The following is a 20081-nucleotide window of genomic DNA, read 5'->3' as shown; positions in this document are numbered from 1 at the left end:
CAGATATCTAAAACTTTGCTTATATTTAGAAGTATGCGTGTTCCAATAAAATGACAAAAGAGTGTAAAAATGGTTGAATACACTTTGGTAAAAGATTTTTGAAGTACAACACAATACCACAAGGAAATATCAGTAACTGTTTTCATGAAACTAATAGAAAAACAGCTACAGTTTAAACACTTAAGGTTTTTAGGCAGAAAGACCAGCTTTTGAGGATATATTGTACATATGTATGCATGTGTACAGATGTGTGAGGTTAGCTCTTAAAAATTCCTATCACTGAAAACAGCTTTGGTAGTTTGAGTGAAAATGAATACAAGCATCAGCAATTTTCCATATTTTTAGAACATATCTATATGTTCTAACAAGCAAAAAAACATTTAGACAATCTCAAAGAAAATATGTAATTGTCATACAAGATTCTTGTGAATTCATATAGCCTAATTCCTTGTGTAAACCATGTCATATGAAGAAAGCTGAAAGAACTGAGGTCCTTAAATGACTTACCCTGTACTTGTTATCCCCAATCTGTTCCACTTGAAACCGTTTCGCACATTTACATTTCGCTACCTGCCTTGTAACCTGCAAAAAACCACAACAGGATCATTACTTTAAATATCACAATTACAAAGATTTGTGTACCTAGTAAGCTTCGAATTAAATAGGAGTGAAAATAAAGTGAATTATCATAGAATACAACCCCAGTAGAAGAGAACACAACCTAAGAAAGCAGAGAATGTACCTCATCTTCAATTTTGTCAGCATCTGTGAGAGGCTTGTATGCATCCTTGTTCGGATGAAGAGCTGCTACAAATTCATAATAGTCAATATATCCATCACCATCCCTGTCAAAAATGTCTGCAACAGCACTCATTTCAAGTCGGCTTGTAGGGAACTCTGCAGGACAAAGACAGCAACACAATTTTTTTCACTTTTCAATCCCATTACAATGAGAAGCTTTATCACAAATATTAGAAGGTGATTAGGCATTTGGTGACAGATAGTGCTTATCAAAAAAATAAGGACATTCAAACAAGTGAAGGAATATTTCTGAAAAAAACCTCAATCTGAATCTCCACTGTTGTCCAGATATTGGATAAAAATGAGTACCACAGTGTGGCCTAAAGACAGAGACAAAAGCAAGGGCACAGATTAAACTGTAAAATACATGGTGCATATGGGGGTGTTAACATTTTGACCTTCAAAGTGCATAAAATACCAGAAATTAACAAGACAAATAGTTAGTGACGATAGGTCAAGCAAGCATTTCAGTGCTGATCAAATCTGGAATGTGAAGCCTTCTCAGAGGAGATCCATTCATGGTGTTTCATGAAGTTCTTCTTTAGATGAAGTTCACAGCAGAGATTCTCAATGAAATCGTCAAAGAAAATTTCAAGGTGATGAACCGGGATTATACCAGGAGTGTTTGGTGGATAATAAATTGATGCCAACTGAGTTAAAAGTGGTGGTATTAGGTTTTTTTCATGGTTTTTTATCAATTCAAGCAAAACAGCAAAATTCACATATAGTGATCCTTTACTGCATTTCCTAAAGCGGGGGAAAATATACAGAGTACAATATTTTCCTACTGAGTAACACTAAAATGAAATGCTAGAAGCAGCCCAATTCTGAATCATTACTGTTCAAAGCAAAAGTCTCCATGATCTGAAGATAAAGGATTATTTTAAGTATGAGGTCCTTGTTTGTTATGAGTCAGTTCCTAGAAGGAAATATGATCACATATACAATGAGGAAGACTTACATTACCACCATATCTAAGGAATACTGATCCACCAGGAAAGCTAGGAAAATTCCTTTCTAGTTTGATTGCTTGGCATTTTAAGCCTTACTATATAGGTATATAAATATTTTCATGGCTCATGGAAACACTGGTTTCAAAAATTACAGTTTCCTTCTGTAATTGAAACTATTCTGTGTAAGTTCTTTAATAAAAATCATATGATCCTATGAACTCATTTTGAAAATCATCTATAAGGTCCATAAGGTACTTTTTACTATTATGAGTAATCAATCAAAAAGTAATTGTTGAAGCAGCTAGTGTACTGTAGGAATGACAATCTGAGTTCAATAAACCAGCAAGTTACTAATTAGACAATAATATAAATGTGACATTTGTAAGCTGATTCACAATGTAAAAAACTAGAGTTTCTATAATACAGAAATATTTTCAAGTAAAAGAATTACAAAGTAATAATAATAAATTCAAAAGGAAATCTGTGACCTTCTAACACAATAAAATTCATAGGCCACACTATCTAGACAATAAGATTTCATGAGATGCTTGTTCCAAGTTCAATATTATGTTAATTTAAAAACTTACTTGAAGAAAGAATTCCATCAATGAATTCCTGTCTTGTAATCTTTCCATCCTGATCTTTATCAATCCTCCTAAAGAAGTCCATCACTCGAGACTTCTTATGGTTCATCCATCGCATGTATTTTTTCCTCCAAATATCAAAATCAAAGTTGGCAAATTCTCTCAGCTTAATAAAAAACAGAAAAAACTTTTTTCAGCTGAAATCCATCAATCTAGAACATCAATGAGATAGATACCATCTGTGTTTTGTTGAATAATTGATTTTTGAGGACCTACGCAAGCATTTTAAACATCTCAGCTCTCCTCATTTAAAATGATGATGACAGCTTTTAAAGCACATTGAAGCACCTGTACCAAAGTGGTTTCAGTTAGCTGTGTCATACAATATAATACAACAAATATGGGAGTTATTCACAATATTGGAATTTAATCCGGGGTAAAGAAAATTATGCAAAAAGTATGTATGTTCTGTACAGTGCTTTTCTGACCTCTTCAAGTCTGTCCAAAGCATCGTTAAGTTTTCTCCTTCTTTCCAATGCCAGAAGCCAAACTTGCTGCCATTTGCTGACTAAAAGGTTTACCCGTGGATTCTTGGTTTCAATTTGTGCCTGGGCTGCTGAGGGATAAATGCCTGGTGTTGGGGAACGCTTTCCTGTTAAAACATTATAAAAGGCATAGGGCTCACCCAGTTCAAACAAAACAAATGTTCACAAGAAATGCACTTAACCCCCCTAATATTATTCCTTCCTGTCCCAAATAAGGAGGTCATACCCCAAGGTGATTCCATATAGTGGGATTTTTCTTCTTTTTTTTTACCATGGCTGGGGAACAACCCAGTGGTGTTTACAGCCTCTTTTATCTAGCCAGAAGCAACTGGTGAGGGCTCCACTAGTCAAGCTGCGCAGTTTAAATTAAATCTTCGTAAATCTCTCAGAGTTGCAAAGTAAACAACCTCATTTTAGAAGCAGGTTCCATGTATGGGTAAGTATAAAATACAATGGGTAAGTATATCTAAAAATACAAAAAGCAATTTCCTCACTTGGTGATTCACTTTCCATTCAACTTCACTGAATACACTTCTAACTGGATTAATATAATTTTATAGACAGTAAGAGCACAATTTTGTCTCCATATCTCTCTGTGAAGTTGTCTGCACTTTCAGATAATGGAAGATTTGCAAAGACTCAGCATGTACTTGCTCTTGGAAGTTTAAGGGCACAGGAAAGACTGCACACTTTAAAAATAGCTATTCATGAAGTTTAGGACAAAATGTAAAAATACATGTCTGGTCTGAGAAATTTCCTCACTTTATAAAAATGAGAGATAATTAGAAAAGTCAGCCAAGAGAACTTTACCCCCTTTCACCAGAAGTTAATCAAACCTATTGGATTATTAGCAATCTGTAAACTTTACAGATAGAGCAATGGTACGTGTGACACACCCCAAAATATGCTGTTACTTACTTCCTGCTCTCCCCTTATCAAGGACAGGAATATGAGATTGTACTGGAGAGGGTTCAAGTGCTTTCCTTTTATAGGTCTTTGTAACTTTATCCACATCAGGCTGTTTTCTGGTCATTTCTTCCATGAATGTCTGCAATCAGATAGAGGGGATCTTAATTAACAATACACAAAAGTAACCAGAGGAATGAAAAACATACACAATAGCAAAACACCAAAGTTAAAAAGAAACTCACAGAAAGACACTTATAATGCCAGCCTCACAATATAGACACAGATGAATGTTTTGTAGATAAGAAAAATCAGCCATATAAGCTTTTAAGATCACTATGGTCTGGCTGTTAAAAGAAGGCTAAATCTAAAAACCAATCTGTCAAACTTCTTTATTTATTAACGGTATGTGGTGAGGTGATACAGAACAGAATCTTGCCTCCAAGATCCTGCTCTTCAGACTGCAGTTCATAGAAGGGAGACAGTGCAGGTGTTTAAGCTGAGGTAAATCTATGAGCATTCACTACACCAGCAGCTCCCTCTGGCACTTCATAAACCTGTTCTTGATATTTAATCAGTAAAGGCACACTGCAGCACTGGATCTAAGGTGGCAGCACTATCATACATTTCACATGGGCTTTCTTTTATTCCTAATACTATCCTTGCTTGTATTCAACTATCATAAGAAACAACAGCAAAGGAGATTGGCACTTGATCGTGCAGCGTAACTGAGATGTGCACCCTGTGTGAGTGACACATGTCACTCACTGATCCTTACCTGATGTTCAGCTATAAGTGCTTTAACCTCCTCAATCTCCTGGGGGATGACCTCTTTGTCTTTTTCAGTCAGTGTAGTTTCTGCCCACTGCAACCAGGACAGCAAGGCTTCCAGCAGCTCCTGGTTAGCAATGAGTCCAGCCAGAGCTCCTGCCAGTCTCTGTTGATGTTGTTTAGCCCACGCTAAGACCTTGATAAAGGAACCAATACATGAGTATGTGCACATCTGAAACTCTTCATTATGTTTTTAAAATTGCTCTGCTAACTGTGAACCCAGAGCTACTTCTTAGGCCTAATGATATTTGAATATCAAAGGTGTTAAATGTAGTGGCTGATCACTAACAGTAGCTAGGTAACTAGAATTCCTAGTCCAACATATTTCTTCCACAGATATTCAGGATTAGGTGCTGCTAAACACAATAACTAGTACATTCAGGCAACATATTAAGAAGTTTTACTGTATGTGTGAGTTAGTGAATCACACAGGATTTGGTGTCAGTTTTCCTGCTGGGCACTCCTTTGCTATCACCAGTATTTTGTTTTTCTTTAAGCTTAATATAAACCAGAAAATATTACCTTAACAGCTGAGGGTACAACCTCAGAAGATATCATTTAGATATCTTCTAGATTAAGAATATTTTGGACTGAAATCTTTTGTAATATAATCAGAAAATCCTTCACATTTGCCCTTGTATTTTCTTTCCTTTGTAACTTTTCAATTTCCTCCTAGAAAATATTGGTTTTCCTCACTTGGGAAGAGTCAGACAGTATTTCCTTTAATACATACAAACAAAGGAGCTTGACCATCTGCTTTAGCTCTTAAAGCCCTGTAAGTTTTGAAAGAAAGCCTAGGGAAGCACAGTATTCACATCCATCACCATGGGTATTTTAAATGTTTAGTTCTCAACAGCTGGATCATTTCCTCACAGTGTAACTACCATGTTAGTTGTCAGCTGTGTTCTAATCAAAGATGGACTGCTGCAATGAAGATGGTTCAACATATACTGACCTCTTCAAACCTGGCTCTGATGATGGTTATCCAGTGCTTAATGGTGGTGATGGAGTCTGGGTGGCAGATAGCCAGAATAGCTTCTCCCATACCTGTTGCTTTATTCAGTTCTGCCTTTTTCTCTTCCAGTTTCTTCATAAATTCCTAAAACAGAGGTAATAATTTTAATTAGATGCTGATGAAATTTGCAAGAGAAATCTGAGTGCATAATCTGGAAGGCCATGAGCCTCTTGACTGCTCAAGCACATTCAAATTGCAAGAGGAAAATATGAGAAAAGTTTAAACTGTTTAAAAAGCCTGTTCCACAGAAAGTACTAAACAAAGCTCTAAAACCTTATCCCAGCTTGCTGCTCCTTAAAAGCCCACCACAATCTAAATCCTTGGATGATGCATGCCCTTAATAAAAAAACAAAGGAAAATCACAGCATTTAGAAGTGCTGTAAACCAGCTATATGATGGTTAGAATCACTGTTGGCAACATTTCAATTACTTGGTTTGTCAGTTCCAGTAATTCTTCATAATAACTATCAAGCTCCTTCCACAGGCTGGAAATGTCCAACAATTGCATGCTCAGACAAGATGACAGAGTTCAGGAGCAGCTCTACTAAACTAACACAAATGTGACAACTCAGCAGCTGAGGGGGAGAGACACAGCATGTGGAAAAAATCTTGTAAAAGCAGAAGGATGTTTACAGCCTTAGGCATCCAAGCTCATTGGTATTCCAATGATAGCAGGGCCAGAAATGGATGTGGTGGGGGAGAAACAACAATAAGAAAAAGCAACTGAAAGGAGGCTCCTATCCTTTCTAGAGCTTGCATTTCTTTCTTTTTTTTTTTCTTTTCCCCTTTCCCTTTTATTTTTGTTGAACATTGCTACTACAATGGCTTTACTTTTCTGCCTAAATGTTATGCAAGTCTGTTTGTCTTTATGAGCATCCTTAACTAGAACTGCTATTATCTCTTAGTGCCTAGTGGAAATTTTTTTATACTTTAACACTTTTAATTAGGCTACAAAATGGAAACATGTCTCTGAAAGCTTAACTCTTCCCCTCTCCAGCCATAACACCATTTATTTTGGATTAATGATGAAGTTAAAGATAAGCCAAGTCAGGTCCTAGACAATTCAAAATCACCAAAACATTGTAGAAATAGGTTCTTCAACAACTCATAATGACATTATCCTGTGCCTTTACAAAGTAAGAATGAAGTTATTATGAAATAAAATGTAAAATATAATCTCTTCTACCTTGTTCTAGAAGCTTGGAATATGTAGGCTCTATATTTAAATGTATTTGTTGCTAATTGACTTTGATTTAAACTTTAATTATTGCCAGGGTTTAAGACCCAAATCATAATAACAAACCTTCTCTCACAAAAACACATGCATCCTTACAATATTTCAGCTCAACTTGCTTTGGGAAAAGTTGAATTGGATTACAATGAGAGATTCCCAAAACAAGCCAGAGGCAGGTGGAAAATGGGCAAAAAACCAGCCTTGTGTTCCTTTGCTCAGTTGTACTAGAGTATTTCAAGAACTAAATCTATGACACACAAGTCACAGTGTATTAAACTCTCCCCTAATTTTATTGAACGCTGTGGCAAACCAGTGACACAGACACATTTACAAAAGAGGAAATGGGAGGCTTTTCATTGAGCAATGCAGTGCATTAACCCACTACAGCTCTCAGTACCATTTGGATAAAATACTGTCCTGAAGGAAACATTTCTACATGTAGTTCAATACAAATGCAATAAAACTATTTTACAAAATTACAGTGAAAAAAGGATGATAAATTTCATATTTATATAATAATTCCAGTCATACATTGTTATTATAGTATGCAGCATTATAATGCATTAATGGTATTTAAAAGTAATATATATGTATTCTTCCCTTATTTTATTTTTGTTTTCTTGAAAGCTTATGTTATAAGCTTAAAAGGAGAGATGACCTATTGAGAAAGATTGTGTGAGTGGTAAAACTGTGGTACCATAATCTTTCTTAGCTTGAAAATTTCTCTTTCTATTGTTTGCCCTTGAAGAGGAAAATGTTAGGAAAATACCTTCTAAAGCCTACTAAAAAAAATTAAGTATAGTATGGCCACATCCAACACCAAGATTGGTTGTGTTGTGCTAGCTGTCATCCTTCCCAGATGGACAGGGTTTCTCAGAGACAAACTTTGCCTTGAGGTTCCAAGTTATGCTTCACCTTTGGCACACAAATTTTAAAATTAGTACAGAAATATTTTGCTAATCCATCTACAGTGCGGAGGAAGACATTTAAAATTTTATTTTCTAATTACTTCAGTGGACCGAAGATTTCACTCAGTTCTCTGTAGTCAGAAGATTAAAAAATCAAATAAAAGGGAAGTGGTGAAGCACATGTGGAGGAAAGGCAGCTAAAAGACATTTCACTGAACAGAGACATTAAGTTGCTGCTGCCAACATTAGTCAATGCACTGTGAGGTTGCTACATCAGCACACACTGATGTATACACACGTTTGATGTATACATATAATTGCCAGTTTATGACTAGCACTCAGTTTCCAGGGCCCTAAACTAAAACTGAAAACTTTTTCAAAACATTGCATTTTAAGTACATTGGAAATCCCTCAGCTAAGAACCATTTAATAGTTCTATCTTGCATATACTCCTCTGCATAATAACATTGGCAAACTGAATTTCAACAGGATGCTTTTCCAACCTCCATTTCATAAATTTTGCTTTAACTTTCTTCAGAGCAATGATGAACATATCCAGGACTTATAACTTGTTCTATAACCCTGTGGGTACTACACCCTTGGTACTATTTTGAATAGGCTGCTCTGTGCATGTTTGTAGTCTCCTGTTTGGAGAGTGAAAATTTGACCTCTATGATCCTTAGCCAATTTCCCATTTCATTACTGCAAAGTTAGTTTGATGGCCTATAATTTACTACCTGCAGTACCTATGACACTGCAATATTACAGTGGCCAATGCATGTGAAGTATGGCAGCAAGCTGTTTCACCACGACTAAAAGTTCATGGATGATAACAGCATTCTGCTGACATTTACAAATGGCCTTGCCAGAAAAGTCCATTTAGGCCAATGGTGCTAAGGAGACAGAAACACTTTCCCTACTGTAGCAGTCTGTGTGGCAATCACAGGCATGGTATGCTCCACAGAGGGGCTTGCATCTGTCTCTAAATCTTTATAGCAACTTCCTAAAAGCCCTAAAGGCCTTTTTTTTTTTTTTTTTTTTTTTTTGTAATAAGCCAAGATGACTCAAACAACAGCCCAACACCAGTCTGGACATCCAACTCTTAACTACATTAAATTTCTAGCTTCTCTACAGAAAGAATTGCTCCAACACTGGATGCTGGATTGAACTATCTGGGATAGACTGTATTTTTCCACCTATGAGAGCCATTAGAATGAAGAGGATCCTCTGCATGTTCGTGCTCACCCTGTGCTGCTCTATCAGTGTTCTCAAGGCCTCTTCATCATCTGGGAGGATGCCGTGGAAACGAAGAGCCTGCTCTGCCTCTGCCAGCCACTCCAAAAGGACATGCACAACTGAGTGGAATTCTTCTGCCTGTTAAGATACAAGAAGACATGGTCACTCATGAGATGACCTGACAGACACACTGCAGCTTACACTGGGAGATTGAGCCACATTTGGGATCATTAATCATCCAGCAGTACCGGCACATTATCTTTCCATTAAAAAGTCAATGATATACAGCACTACATTTTCATAACTGTAAAAACAGCTCATGCTTCCCAAAAAAATTATAGGAAGCCTAAAAGCCTGTTCATGCTTTTAGCCATCTGATTTATATTGTATTTGCAGCTCAGTTGAGAATGTCATGACATTCTTTACACTGACAAATTACACAGGAGGTGCTTTCAGAGACCAGCTGGAGAGAGGAGAACTATTGTCTGCACAGCCTAAAGCACCAGTAAAGCAAAATGAATTGACAGCCTGTTGGAGAGTGACTCTTGTGTTTAGAGAAAACAAGAAAGATTCACCTTTGGGTACAGCCATATTCAGACACAATTAGTGTTTGAGGTAAGTTCAGGATTGTGTCTGCTGAGCAAAGCAGAGCAGGAATATTGTACATAGGGATACATTGCTACTGCAGGAGCCCCATTCTAGCATCAGTCCAAGCTAGTGTATCTTCAGAGAGCTGAAAATCCATGTTATCTCAGGTTTGGAAACAATACAGATACACATATTTTTTGCTTTTGCTACCAGATAATGCTGATATACATAGACTGTTCTAGGTCATGACTGCACTCAGCACAACTCTTTTTTTTCCTCTGAAGTACCTCACTGTGCATTTTAATTGTGCCAACGTAAAGAATTTTTCAATACACAAATCTACTTCTTTCCAATAAGGCACAAAAAGCACAAATATGATTGCAACCTCCTGCTTCTTGTGAATGGGGCACAGTTCTATATCAGCCTTCATATTTGACTGCAACTTCAGGGATTTCCTTAGATGGTAAGGTCTTAGAAACATTTGTTTTGCATTTGTGGCAGAGACTAATAATAACAGGAATAATAAATGCTAAGAGGCACTATTTATGTGCTGTGGTAAAAGGATAAACAAGGTAAGCAATGCATTAGCACTTAAATGAATATTTTCAAATGAAATCAGAGGGAATGACATCAAGTGAAAATGAAATGAAATTTTTGGCAACTAAACTGCAAGGTATTTTTCAATCCTTCTCATACAGTCCATGTAGCAATGTTATTATTCCTTTACCTGCCGAAGGGCCTGTTCCAGTCGTGTCTGCTTGGATACTGAGAGGGCACAAACTGTCTCCCAGCGAGTGCTCAGCTCCTGCATTTGGACTTTGACCCAGGAAGAGTCGTCACGACTGCCTTCTATCAGCTCCCTTGCAGAGCGCTTCAGAGCCTGGACACTGCTGGTTCTTTTTCCCAGCTCCTTCTGGAAAACCTAGACACCACCAAATATATTTCAAATGTTTAGCTCATTAAGAATGCTTATGTAAAAAAAACAAGAAAAAACTACTGGTTATGAAAAGAAATAAAAATACAGATTTATTTTTGTCAAAAGTAACTCCGTTTAAGTGATGCAAAACACCTAAGTTCTATTTATTAGATTCTGTAGGAAGATATTAACACTCTCTTCTAACATAATAAAAGTGGAATATGGTAGGAAAATGTCAGGCAAATCCCAAGAATCCATTCTGGTGCAATGCATGGGAAATCTAGTCTCCTTACCACTGCTGGCTTTCAATTCTTTATCAAAGCAATTGATCTGACATGGATTAACACATAAGATTGCTGTGGCAGGAAAAGATCAGATAAAAAGCTAACAATCAAGGAGAGGGTTTAAAATCATCCAAACAGAAATAAATCCCCATCTGGGTTGTGGATCTTGCTGCTTATTCATATATTTATGTGGGGGTATGTTCACTACAGCAGTAAATTGAACAAGCTCCAGTTACTTAAAAGAAGCTCTTAAAAGAAGATAATTACAGTGTGTGGTGCCACTGACTGCAAGCTGTTGTGATGGACTGAGGGATTCCAGCAGCAACTGAAGCACTGTGCAGGCTAATTTTTATAGACAACCCATGTTTCCAAACACTTTTTTTCCCCAAAATCTCCTCCTTAGTGGGGATGAGATACTGAAAGTCACAGGTGGAGGAACAGAGAGACCTTCACCTCCTAATCTTCCCAGGCTGCAGAGCTCTGCCTATATATGTCACCTTTTCAACACAAGTAACTAACAAGCAGCCATCTCTTCTGACATACTGAACTGCAAAACTGGGATTCAGAGGCAGAGTCTAATATCTCCTACTTGTTCCCACATCCAAAAACACTTCAGTAACATACTACTGCAGGTTTCCAACACAGGCTCCCTGGACCACGGTCTAGTTGAAATCTATGCATAACTTTAGCACTGTAATTACTTTTCTAAATAAATCTACAGCAGCCCCACAGGTCTGAAAGGCTGCTGTAGTCATGATAAGTGCATGGGACATTTAGTTAGCAGATGGACTGAAAAAGAGTTATCTGCCCCAGAGTTTTCCAGTAAAATAATTTTTGCCATCTCTTGCCCCATGACATACATTTGCAAATGCATACGTGTGATTTATGACATGACATTAATAAATACACAGGGTAGCACAATAAAATAGAATATTTCAGTGCTAACTCGTATTAATGAGTCACTAAGAATTGCCCTCTTTCATGTATGTTTTGTAACATTTTCTATTGTTGACTTCATTTATGTTACAAAAGTATTTCATATCTCTAAAAATTAAATAATAGTGAAAGATAAAGATATTATTAAAATACTACACTTATGAGCAGTCCAGTAATTGAAGAACAGTATTTTTGGAACTACCTTATGGTTGTCAATCAAGTTCATTACTAAATCGATGTCTCCATGTACTGGTTGGTCTTCTGCTAGTTGAGGTTCAATTTTGTATAACCAGTCAATGAGAGCTTGCAGAGCATCAGTAAACTGTCCTGAAAATAGCAGGGCTTCCTCCAGTTTATTTTGCCTGAGAGGGAAAAAAAAGTCAAACAACCACACACAGATAAAATAATCATTTACACACTTCAGGAAAATATTTTCAGCACAAAATAATAGAATCATGGAAGTGTTACAGTTGGAAAAGACTGATAAGATCATTGTGTCCAACCACTATCCCAGCACCACTACATCATGTCCCCAAGCACTACATCCATGTGGCTTTTGAACACTTCCAGGGATGGTGACTCAACTACTTCCTTGGGCAGTCTGTTTCAATGCTCCACAACCCTTTCAGAGAAGAAATTTTTCCTAAAATCCAACCTAAACCTCTCTTGGTGCAATCTGAGGCAGTTTCCTCTCATGCTGTCATTTGTTCCTTGGGAGAAGAGACCAATCTCACCTGGCTACAGCCTCCATTCAGGCACTTCTAGAGAACAATAAAGTCTCCCCTGAGCCTCCTTTTCTCCAGGCCAAACACCCCCAGCTCCCTCAGCTGCTCCTCACAGCCCTCGTGCTCCAGAGCCTGCCCCAGCTCCCCTGCCCTTGCCTGGACTCACTGCAGCCCCTCAGTGTCTCTCTCACAGTGAGGGGCCCAGGGCTGGACCCAGCACTGGAGGTGAGGCCCCAGCAGTGCTGAGTGCAGGGGGACAATCCCTGCCCTGCTCCTGCTGGCCACACTATTGCTGACACAGGCCAGGATGTCCCTGCCCTTCCTGGCCACCTGGGCACACACTGGCTCACGATCAGCTGGATGTGGACCAGCACCTCCAGAGAACTTCAAATCAAGTTTCCCCCTTTTAAAGGGCTCTTCCACTTCCTCCCCTGCTCTTCTACAATACCATGAGCAAAGTATGCATTTGCAGTATTTTACTGCTTTGGCATTCTTAATTATCAAACAAGCTAGCCACTCTGGTTCTACTTTTACACAACAAATTGCAAAAATAGAAGCCTTTTTCTTATTTGATGAATAATTAGTTGAGTTTCATTTACCTTTCCACTGACTTTCCACAAATTGTATCCCATTTATCTCTTAGTTCACTCAGCATGTCATCAAGTTTCAAATTGTCATCAGCCAAGGTGGTTTTCTCTTTCAAGGAACGTCCAGTCCTATTCGTGGTATCATACACAGAATGTTTGGCACCAAGAGATTTCTGGAATTCCTATAAATATGGAAAAAAAGAAAATGTCCATTTATCATTAACTGCTTACAGGCCATAGTTAATTAGTTTTTGACATACTATTTGCAGCATAAATTGTAAATGTTGCACCAAGAATAATTTAAACTTACTGTAAAATTTCTAGGATAGTGCCACAGTGCACCTGGGGCTTGGCACTAGGAGAACTCTGCTTTTTCTCCTTCTCTGAAAATGCAGCTCTCTGCTTACTGGAACAACTTTGGGAATATGGGAAAATTCTTCCTTCAGTGAGGAAAATTATTCCTGTCCTACCATAATATTCCCAAATTTCAGCCTAGTAGTCAGAAGGATGTGAAAGAACTGCTACTTTGGGAGCCATTAACTGAGCATTCTTTGTACCACATTCTTACAAACTAAGATTTCAAGCCACTTGTAGAGCTCCCCAAGAGCTACAAAGGTTATTCTGGTTTAGCTCAACATGGCCAAGCTGGGAAACCTCTGAGCAGAAGCAGCAGTCAGGAAACATCCAAATAACTCAATCTGTGCTAGAAGTAAAAATCACAAGCAGGTTTCTGTGCCCCAGAACTTTGGACAATGACAGTGACAGAGTGTGCCTGCCAGCTCTGCCAGCTCCTTTTGCACAGATCCTCTGGAAGATTTTCACTTACACAGAAGAGCTCAGGAAATACAGCTCATCTGCTACCACACAGGAATTAACTGGCTGACAGAGTAAATAATTAAATAAAGGAACATGGGCAAAAGATAGCACCAGTCCAACAAGGCAACTTTTAAATTGCAGCAATGCTTGAAATGTTTTATTTCACACCTACATGAAGTGTTAGCAAGGAATCAGTTGGAAAAAAATAAACCCCAAGTTTGATTTAGATAACCCTTATATACAGCATCAAATATTTTCGGGTTTTTTGTTACCAAAAAAGCAATATTTGTTTTGTAATTTAGCATTTCCTTACTATTCTTTCCTTTTCCTCATATAAAACAAGAAAACAAACTTAAGGAAAAAACATAATTGTCAAGCTAGGACTATAGTAAAAATAACTACAATTTTCAAAATATCGAGTTTTTTATAACAGTTCCTTCAATACAAACAATATGTCTATGCTTCTTTTTTTTTGATGGGTTTTGTTAACTACTTTACACAATGTTACTAGGTTTACACAAGGAAACACAATTAAATTGCTGCCACAGAAAGATCATGAACGGAAAACAGATTAAAAGATGGCAACAAGTTGCAGTTAGTTCATTCCCTGAGACTAAACCACATCTACCTTCATTTGACTTCAGGTATAACTGAGAGGAGATTTTGGTTTAAGCTGCCAGGAACAGATAGGTAAGTTAATTACTGAAATTTTTGTTCAGCTAGATACCTTCCTTCTAAGGGAAATGGGCACATAGAGATAAAATTAGCCAGAATCATATAAATGCTCTGTAAGAACACTCAGCATTAGCACAGGAATGGATTGGGTGACATAGTGCAGGTTTTTCCATTCCTGACTCCTAAAAATGAGAAAAAAACTCCAATAAACAAACCATGAATAACCCCCAAAAGTCCCTGGCAACATGCTAGATATGAGTGAGAGAGAAAACATATTATCTTGGCTTTTCTTTTTCAGGGACTTTTTTTTTTTTTGGCAGTAACAACTGGCAAAGAGCAAGTCCAAATTATTGCTTACAGCACACATTCAGATGGGATAGCAAAATCCTTAACTAAATGGAGCAAGGAAACCTTCAAGGCTGGACAGAAAAGACAAAGACAGACACAGAGTATATGTGGGAGTGGAAGGAAAAGACTCAAAATACAAGGAAGGACGTTGCAGTGTTGGGAGGTTTGACAACTCATTAAAAAACAATTGAGTTGATTTCTTGAGAGGGTGGTGTTTGAAGTTTAAAGTCACAAAGTTCACCAAACTCCCTCTTTCTCACACATTCATCTTTTTTCTCCAGATCACCAGTTTCAACCCCTATGTGCCTATACCAGTTTCATCCCACTCCTTAATGAGATTCAAGCAACCCAAGCTGTAATGCTCTGCAGGCTTTTTACAAGAAAGAAGCTGAAGAAAAGATATCAGTGACAGAAGTGATGAGTCTGCCAGTCCATTTGAGGAAGCTGGTCTCATAAAATGTACTGCTGTAGGTATAAAACACATATCAAGTTTCTCAGGTTTAACATTTCTGAAGATGGGATGAGGATACAGGTAGAGAGTCCTGGAAACCTCAAAGCAAAGTCACAGCGCTGACCATACTGTGAGGAATTTGAGTATGTAAAGAAAAGAGAGGAGTGAAAGGATTAGAAGATTAGCAAGACTCAGACTATCATAACAACAAGATCCTCCCCTGCCAGTTCAGATCACTGACTTCAAATTCCGGCAACAGCAGCAATCCCAAAGCAAAGTGAAATTGCAGAGTTGGCATAACAGAATGTTAACGAAGGTTTTATCTTAAGGTCTTTAACAGCAGGCACAGGTAAAAATTATTTTTCCTTGACCAACTGTCAGCTCTTGCTATTTTAAAGGAGAATGATTTCCTGGCTGATAAACAACATGTCATGCAACCTGAGACATGATAAAAAAAATAAAGCAGACTGATGAAGTCATTATTATACATGACAAAATTTGTCAGAGGTAACGGCAATCACCAGAAGCTACAGTGAAAAGAAAAAAATTATATATGCAAACCCCTCAGGACATTGTGACATATTAAAAAAGATAAGTAAATGGAGAACAATAAAACTGACATAAAAAGTAAATATATGCCAAAATATAGAAAAAAAATTATTCTAGTGTTTAATGAAACTGTCCCAAGAGAAGTCTTAATGGCTCTGAAGATTCTACCTCTCATCCACTTGATCTTCAATAATATATTATTCAAGGCATTTTAAAGAAGTCAGTCAAAATGAAGTAAAGACTACTTCTGTCTTTGCTTTTGTTGTGTCTGATGGAATTACAGAGCTTTACATTATCATTACAAGTTTGAAGAGCCAAGTGAATGAGAGAGATTTTTACATATTTACAGCTGAATTTCTGAAAAGATGGTTTCAGAATTTTGAATCCAATAAAGAGAAATATGGAGGCAGTATTTGCTCTAATACTGTCACAGTGTTTTCTAGGAGATTTCATCAACACTTCCACTTGACATAAAAAGCAACTGCCAATCAAAATATTAGATTAAAACTATTTTTCACTTTTGAAGTTGTCCTGAAGTATTAAAAGAAAAATCTCAACCCAAGTAAGTGGACAGTAAATGTTTGGTTTAAGAACTTAAAGAAAGCCTCTTCAGCCTATTCTGCAATGGTATTAATCTGCTTTTTAAAGTTTCCGTGGTGCTGTGTTATTCTTTCCTCTTCATTTTTAACCATTCCCCCACATATAAGGTACTGTGAAAAGTTATTTTCATTCACATCCTGTTAAAATACCATGATTTAACTTGATGTGAATAAACATCCCATTGCAGTGAGGCCACAAATCTACTTTCTTTGATGATTGAAGAGTGCAAGGCCACTTACCTACATTTCACTGGGAATTTTGTGTATCATGACTCACCTTATGCTGTGCAAGCTGCATCTTTATTTTGTCAGGGTCATTTGCAATTTCAAGATCTGAGTCCAGAGATTTCTCTGATTCTTCCAACCATTCCATAAGTTTATGCCAGGCTTCATGAAACTAAAGGAAAGTCAGATTTGCATAGACTTTAAAATTCAGTGGTTCATAAAACAGTCCAAAAGCATTAAACCCCAACCAAGACTGGCAAACTTTGACGAAATTTGATGGTTTTTTTCTCCTTGGTCTCTTAAACAGAACTGGTCTAGCCATGTGCCCACTCCCTTCACCAAGTGAGTTAACCACCTTTAATGTACATGATGTGCACACGTCACATGTATCTGTCAGAGACATAGTGGTAATACCTGTTGGTGTGTTGGTCATTTAGATTTCTACAGGTTTATTAATGGATAGTAAATACAGAAAGAACACTGCTTAGCTATTGCTTATATGGGACCATGGCAGGAAATCTCTGGGAAAAACTTCTGTCTGGATGACTGCCCAAGATGTTCCCTGTAACACTCTTAAAAGCTCTCATTATATCAAATGCTATCTTGATGAGCAAGGAACAGATTTTTGATCTTCCTTCCTGTTTCAAAGGAACGAGCACTTCAGGGAAGGAAGCAGGGAAAAAGTAAAAATTCAACCAGCTTTCACCAAGTGTAATCCGTTGCGGTTTTGATTTTTTTAAGCTGGCTATTTCTCTCTGTCTTGAAAATTCTTCCTACCTGGGCTGCCTACACATGGAAGCACAAGAAACTAGTTCAGAAACCTTTCAAGGCATCTAAGACACTGTTGTTCAGGGCTGTTGATCAGGCCTTGACACTAGTAGCCTTCAGTACTCCTTCCACACTCCACACACACAGTTTTCATCTTAATAACACTGTATTCAGCTTTCTACATGCATATTGAGGTGAAACCCATCTCACTGCAGACTGCTGTGTGTGTGAGTGCACAAGAGAAACTGCTGGAAAATAAGAAGCACAATTGGCTTATGGGCTAATTCATTGTCCAGAGAACTTCTTGCTCTATGAGCTGAGTGGTGGTAGTTGAGAACATTGAAACATGGTTTAGCTGTGAACATCACCAAATCTTGAATGATGTTCCCTTAAGAGAATGGAGCTAGAACTTCCTGTTGGTATTTAAACAGCTTACATTCCTCTCACACATTTTGCTTCTTATAATTTCTGTTCTTCAGTGAGGGAAATATGTATTTAAGGAAAAAAACACGCATCCTCCCAAATAAAGAAAACTGTGAAAACAGCCCCCTCCCCCCAAAAAACAACCTCTCTGGGTTTATAAGGAAATAAATGGAGATATCTTACCACAAAAAAGATAATGGTCTAGTAACTAACATAAGACATTGAGTGATAAGTGTTGAGTATAATCAGGACACAACATAGACCCAGGAAGAAAATGTTAAGGAATACTCCCACAGATTAGTGAAAAGGGTTCATCACATTCTTTAAAATATACAGGGTTGATTATGAAACTTCTTTTTGAAGACAGATGGCACTAATACACATCTGGAATCCATACCGTAACTTTCTTTTTTCAGACCATCCCACACTGCAGACAGAAGTCACTGCTTGGGTTGAAAATGATGCTTTCACTTCCCAAATGAAGTGCTCTGGGATTGAATCACAGAAATCGTTCCACTAACTCAACACTGTCTGTTACACTAAACCCAGGCTTGCTTTGTAAGTGCTTTAAAGCATCATACTCTTCAAGAATCTGGATGCAATTACATCTAAGTTCAAAGAGCTCTATAACAGCTGTTGTCCCATTACCTGTTTGGCTCTTTTCCTTGCATCATCCAAAGCTCTTCCCCTTTCAACTAAGCGTTGAACTACTTTTTCCCATCGACTCTGCACACTGATCAGCAGATTCTTAATAAGGACAACGTCCTGTTTCTGGCTGAAATATTTCAAATGGGTTCCAGTTTTGTCCAGCTCTATGACCTGATCTCGATGAGAGTTCACTTCTGTGGCAAAAACCTTGGAAAAAAAGGGTAAAAATTACTGAATACTGTGTTGGGTAAACACTGAAAAAACCCAGTCTGATAAAGAATGATGTAGTGAGAAAGACTACAAAACACAATTTTAAAACAAATGAAATGTTTCTCTGAGTGCCAGCATTATAGGATTCATTTGGACATTGTTACAGTATCTCCACAGAGTGGGAGAAAAACATTACACATCTGTTTCTTTACATACCTTGTGTTCATCAATTTGAAATAAGACAGTGTCCAAGATAAGACTTGGCCGAGAAGCTGCAGTTAGAGTCTGCTCAGCCTGAGTAAGCCAGTTGATGAAATCTTGAAGTGAGTTGTGGAACTCCATTGCTAAATTGAGGGCTTCTTCCAGTTTGGTCTGCAAAGACAGGTCATACTTTATTAGCAGCTGATAGTGTGCGGGGGCTTCAGCCAAGGAAACCATTTTAGTTCAGCACTTTGGAGTAAACCATTTTACTTTAGCATTTTAAAGCACTTTTCCAATTCAAAGTTTCTGAGTTTTAAAATAACAGCCTATATTCAAGCATATTCAAGGAGATGGATACAGGAGTTACAGCAAAATTACACATAACAGATGAATTGAAAATACACCACCTAGTATCAAGATAAATTTTTCCACATTAGAGCATATTTCCTACTACTTAATCCAAATGGGACATTTGGACTTATCAAGTTCAATGCTAAACCAGTAAAATTTCAGAAATCTAAGGTGGTAGTGCACTTGGAAGGGCCTCAGGTAGGTCATCAAATTTATTCTCTTGCACTTAATGAAGAGTAAGTTTTCTTAGAGTGCTTCTTTTTAATTCAGTCCAATTGTCATTTTGGTGGCCCAAACAGAAACTAATTTGGGATACAAAATTTTGTTGATCATGAAATGGCAGTGAGAGATTTTCAAACATTTACATTGCTGACCTCACTGAGCACTTCAACCTTACACCTTCCTAGAAGAAGCTGCTTGTACTGAGTATTAATTAGTCATTTTTACTTTATTATTAGCTTGAGATACATCAGTGTTATGACTTTAAAATACAGCTAAGGTGTGAGTTAAATATTTGTGCTTTATACTTATCAGTTCTGTACAGACAGTTTCTCTGTTTGCAATCATGGGTTTGATTGAGTTAGAACAAGTGGACTGTATTTCGTGAAGGAATGAAAGCCACATGAAATTAATAACAAGAAAATGTATGTTGCATATGAGTGAAATCATGCTATTGATCTGTTAGAACAGAAGGTAGTCACTTGAAGTAAATGGTAAAAGGCCAAGTGTTTGGGAATGTTAATAAAAAAAGGCTAAAATCTAAGAAAA

The 20081-nt window shown here is 37.5% G+C and overlaps 1 protein-coding gene across 12 annotated transcripts in view; it reads right to left on the bottom strand.

Moving 5' to 3' along the window:
• DST (dystonin) overlaps window positions 1–20081 on the bottom strand; it is a 289433-nt gene that overhangs the window by 11677 nt on the left and 257675 nt on the right. For all 12 annotated transcript variants that reach the window (XM_063150658.1, XM_063150659.1, XM_063150655.1 and 9 more), the window contains 14 exons: window positions 18978–19133; window positions 18552–18758; window positions 16765–16884; window positions 13062–13231; window positions 11940–12099; window positions 10329–10523; window positions 9023–9151; window positions 5576–5719; window positions 4568–4756; window positions 3802–3931; window positions 2827–2990; window positions 2342–2504; window positions 743–897; window positions 508–582 (listed from right to left, as the gene is read on the bottom strand). In XM_063150658.1, coding sequence (XP_063006728.1) covers window positions 508–582; window positions 743–897; window positions 2342–2504; window positions 2827–2990; window positions 3802–3931; window positions 4568–4756; window positions 5576–5719; window positions 9023–9151; window positions 10329–10523; window positions 11940–12099; window positions 13062–13231; window positions 16765–16884; window positions 18552–18758; window positions 18978–19133 — 2157 coding nt within the window. The remainder of the gene's footprint in view (window positions 1–507; window positions 583–742; window positions 898–2341; window positions 2505–2826; window positions 2991–3801; window positions 3932–4567; window positions 4757–5575; window positions 5720–9022; window positions 9152–10328; window positions 10524–11939; window positions 12100–13061; window positions 13232–16764; window positions 16885–18551; window positions 18759–18977; window positions 19134–20081) is intronic.

Source organism: Melospiza melodia, chromosome 3 (assembly GCF_035770615.1).
Source record: "Melospiza melodia melodia isolate bMelMel2 chromosome 3, bMelMel2.pri, whole genome shotgun sequence".
NCBI lineage: Eukaryota > Metazoa > Chordata > Aves > Passeriformes > Passerellidae > Melospiza > Melospiza melodia.
Note: the sequence above shows the minus strand (reverse complement) of the source record. Positions and strands in the feature narration are given on the sequence as shown.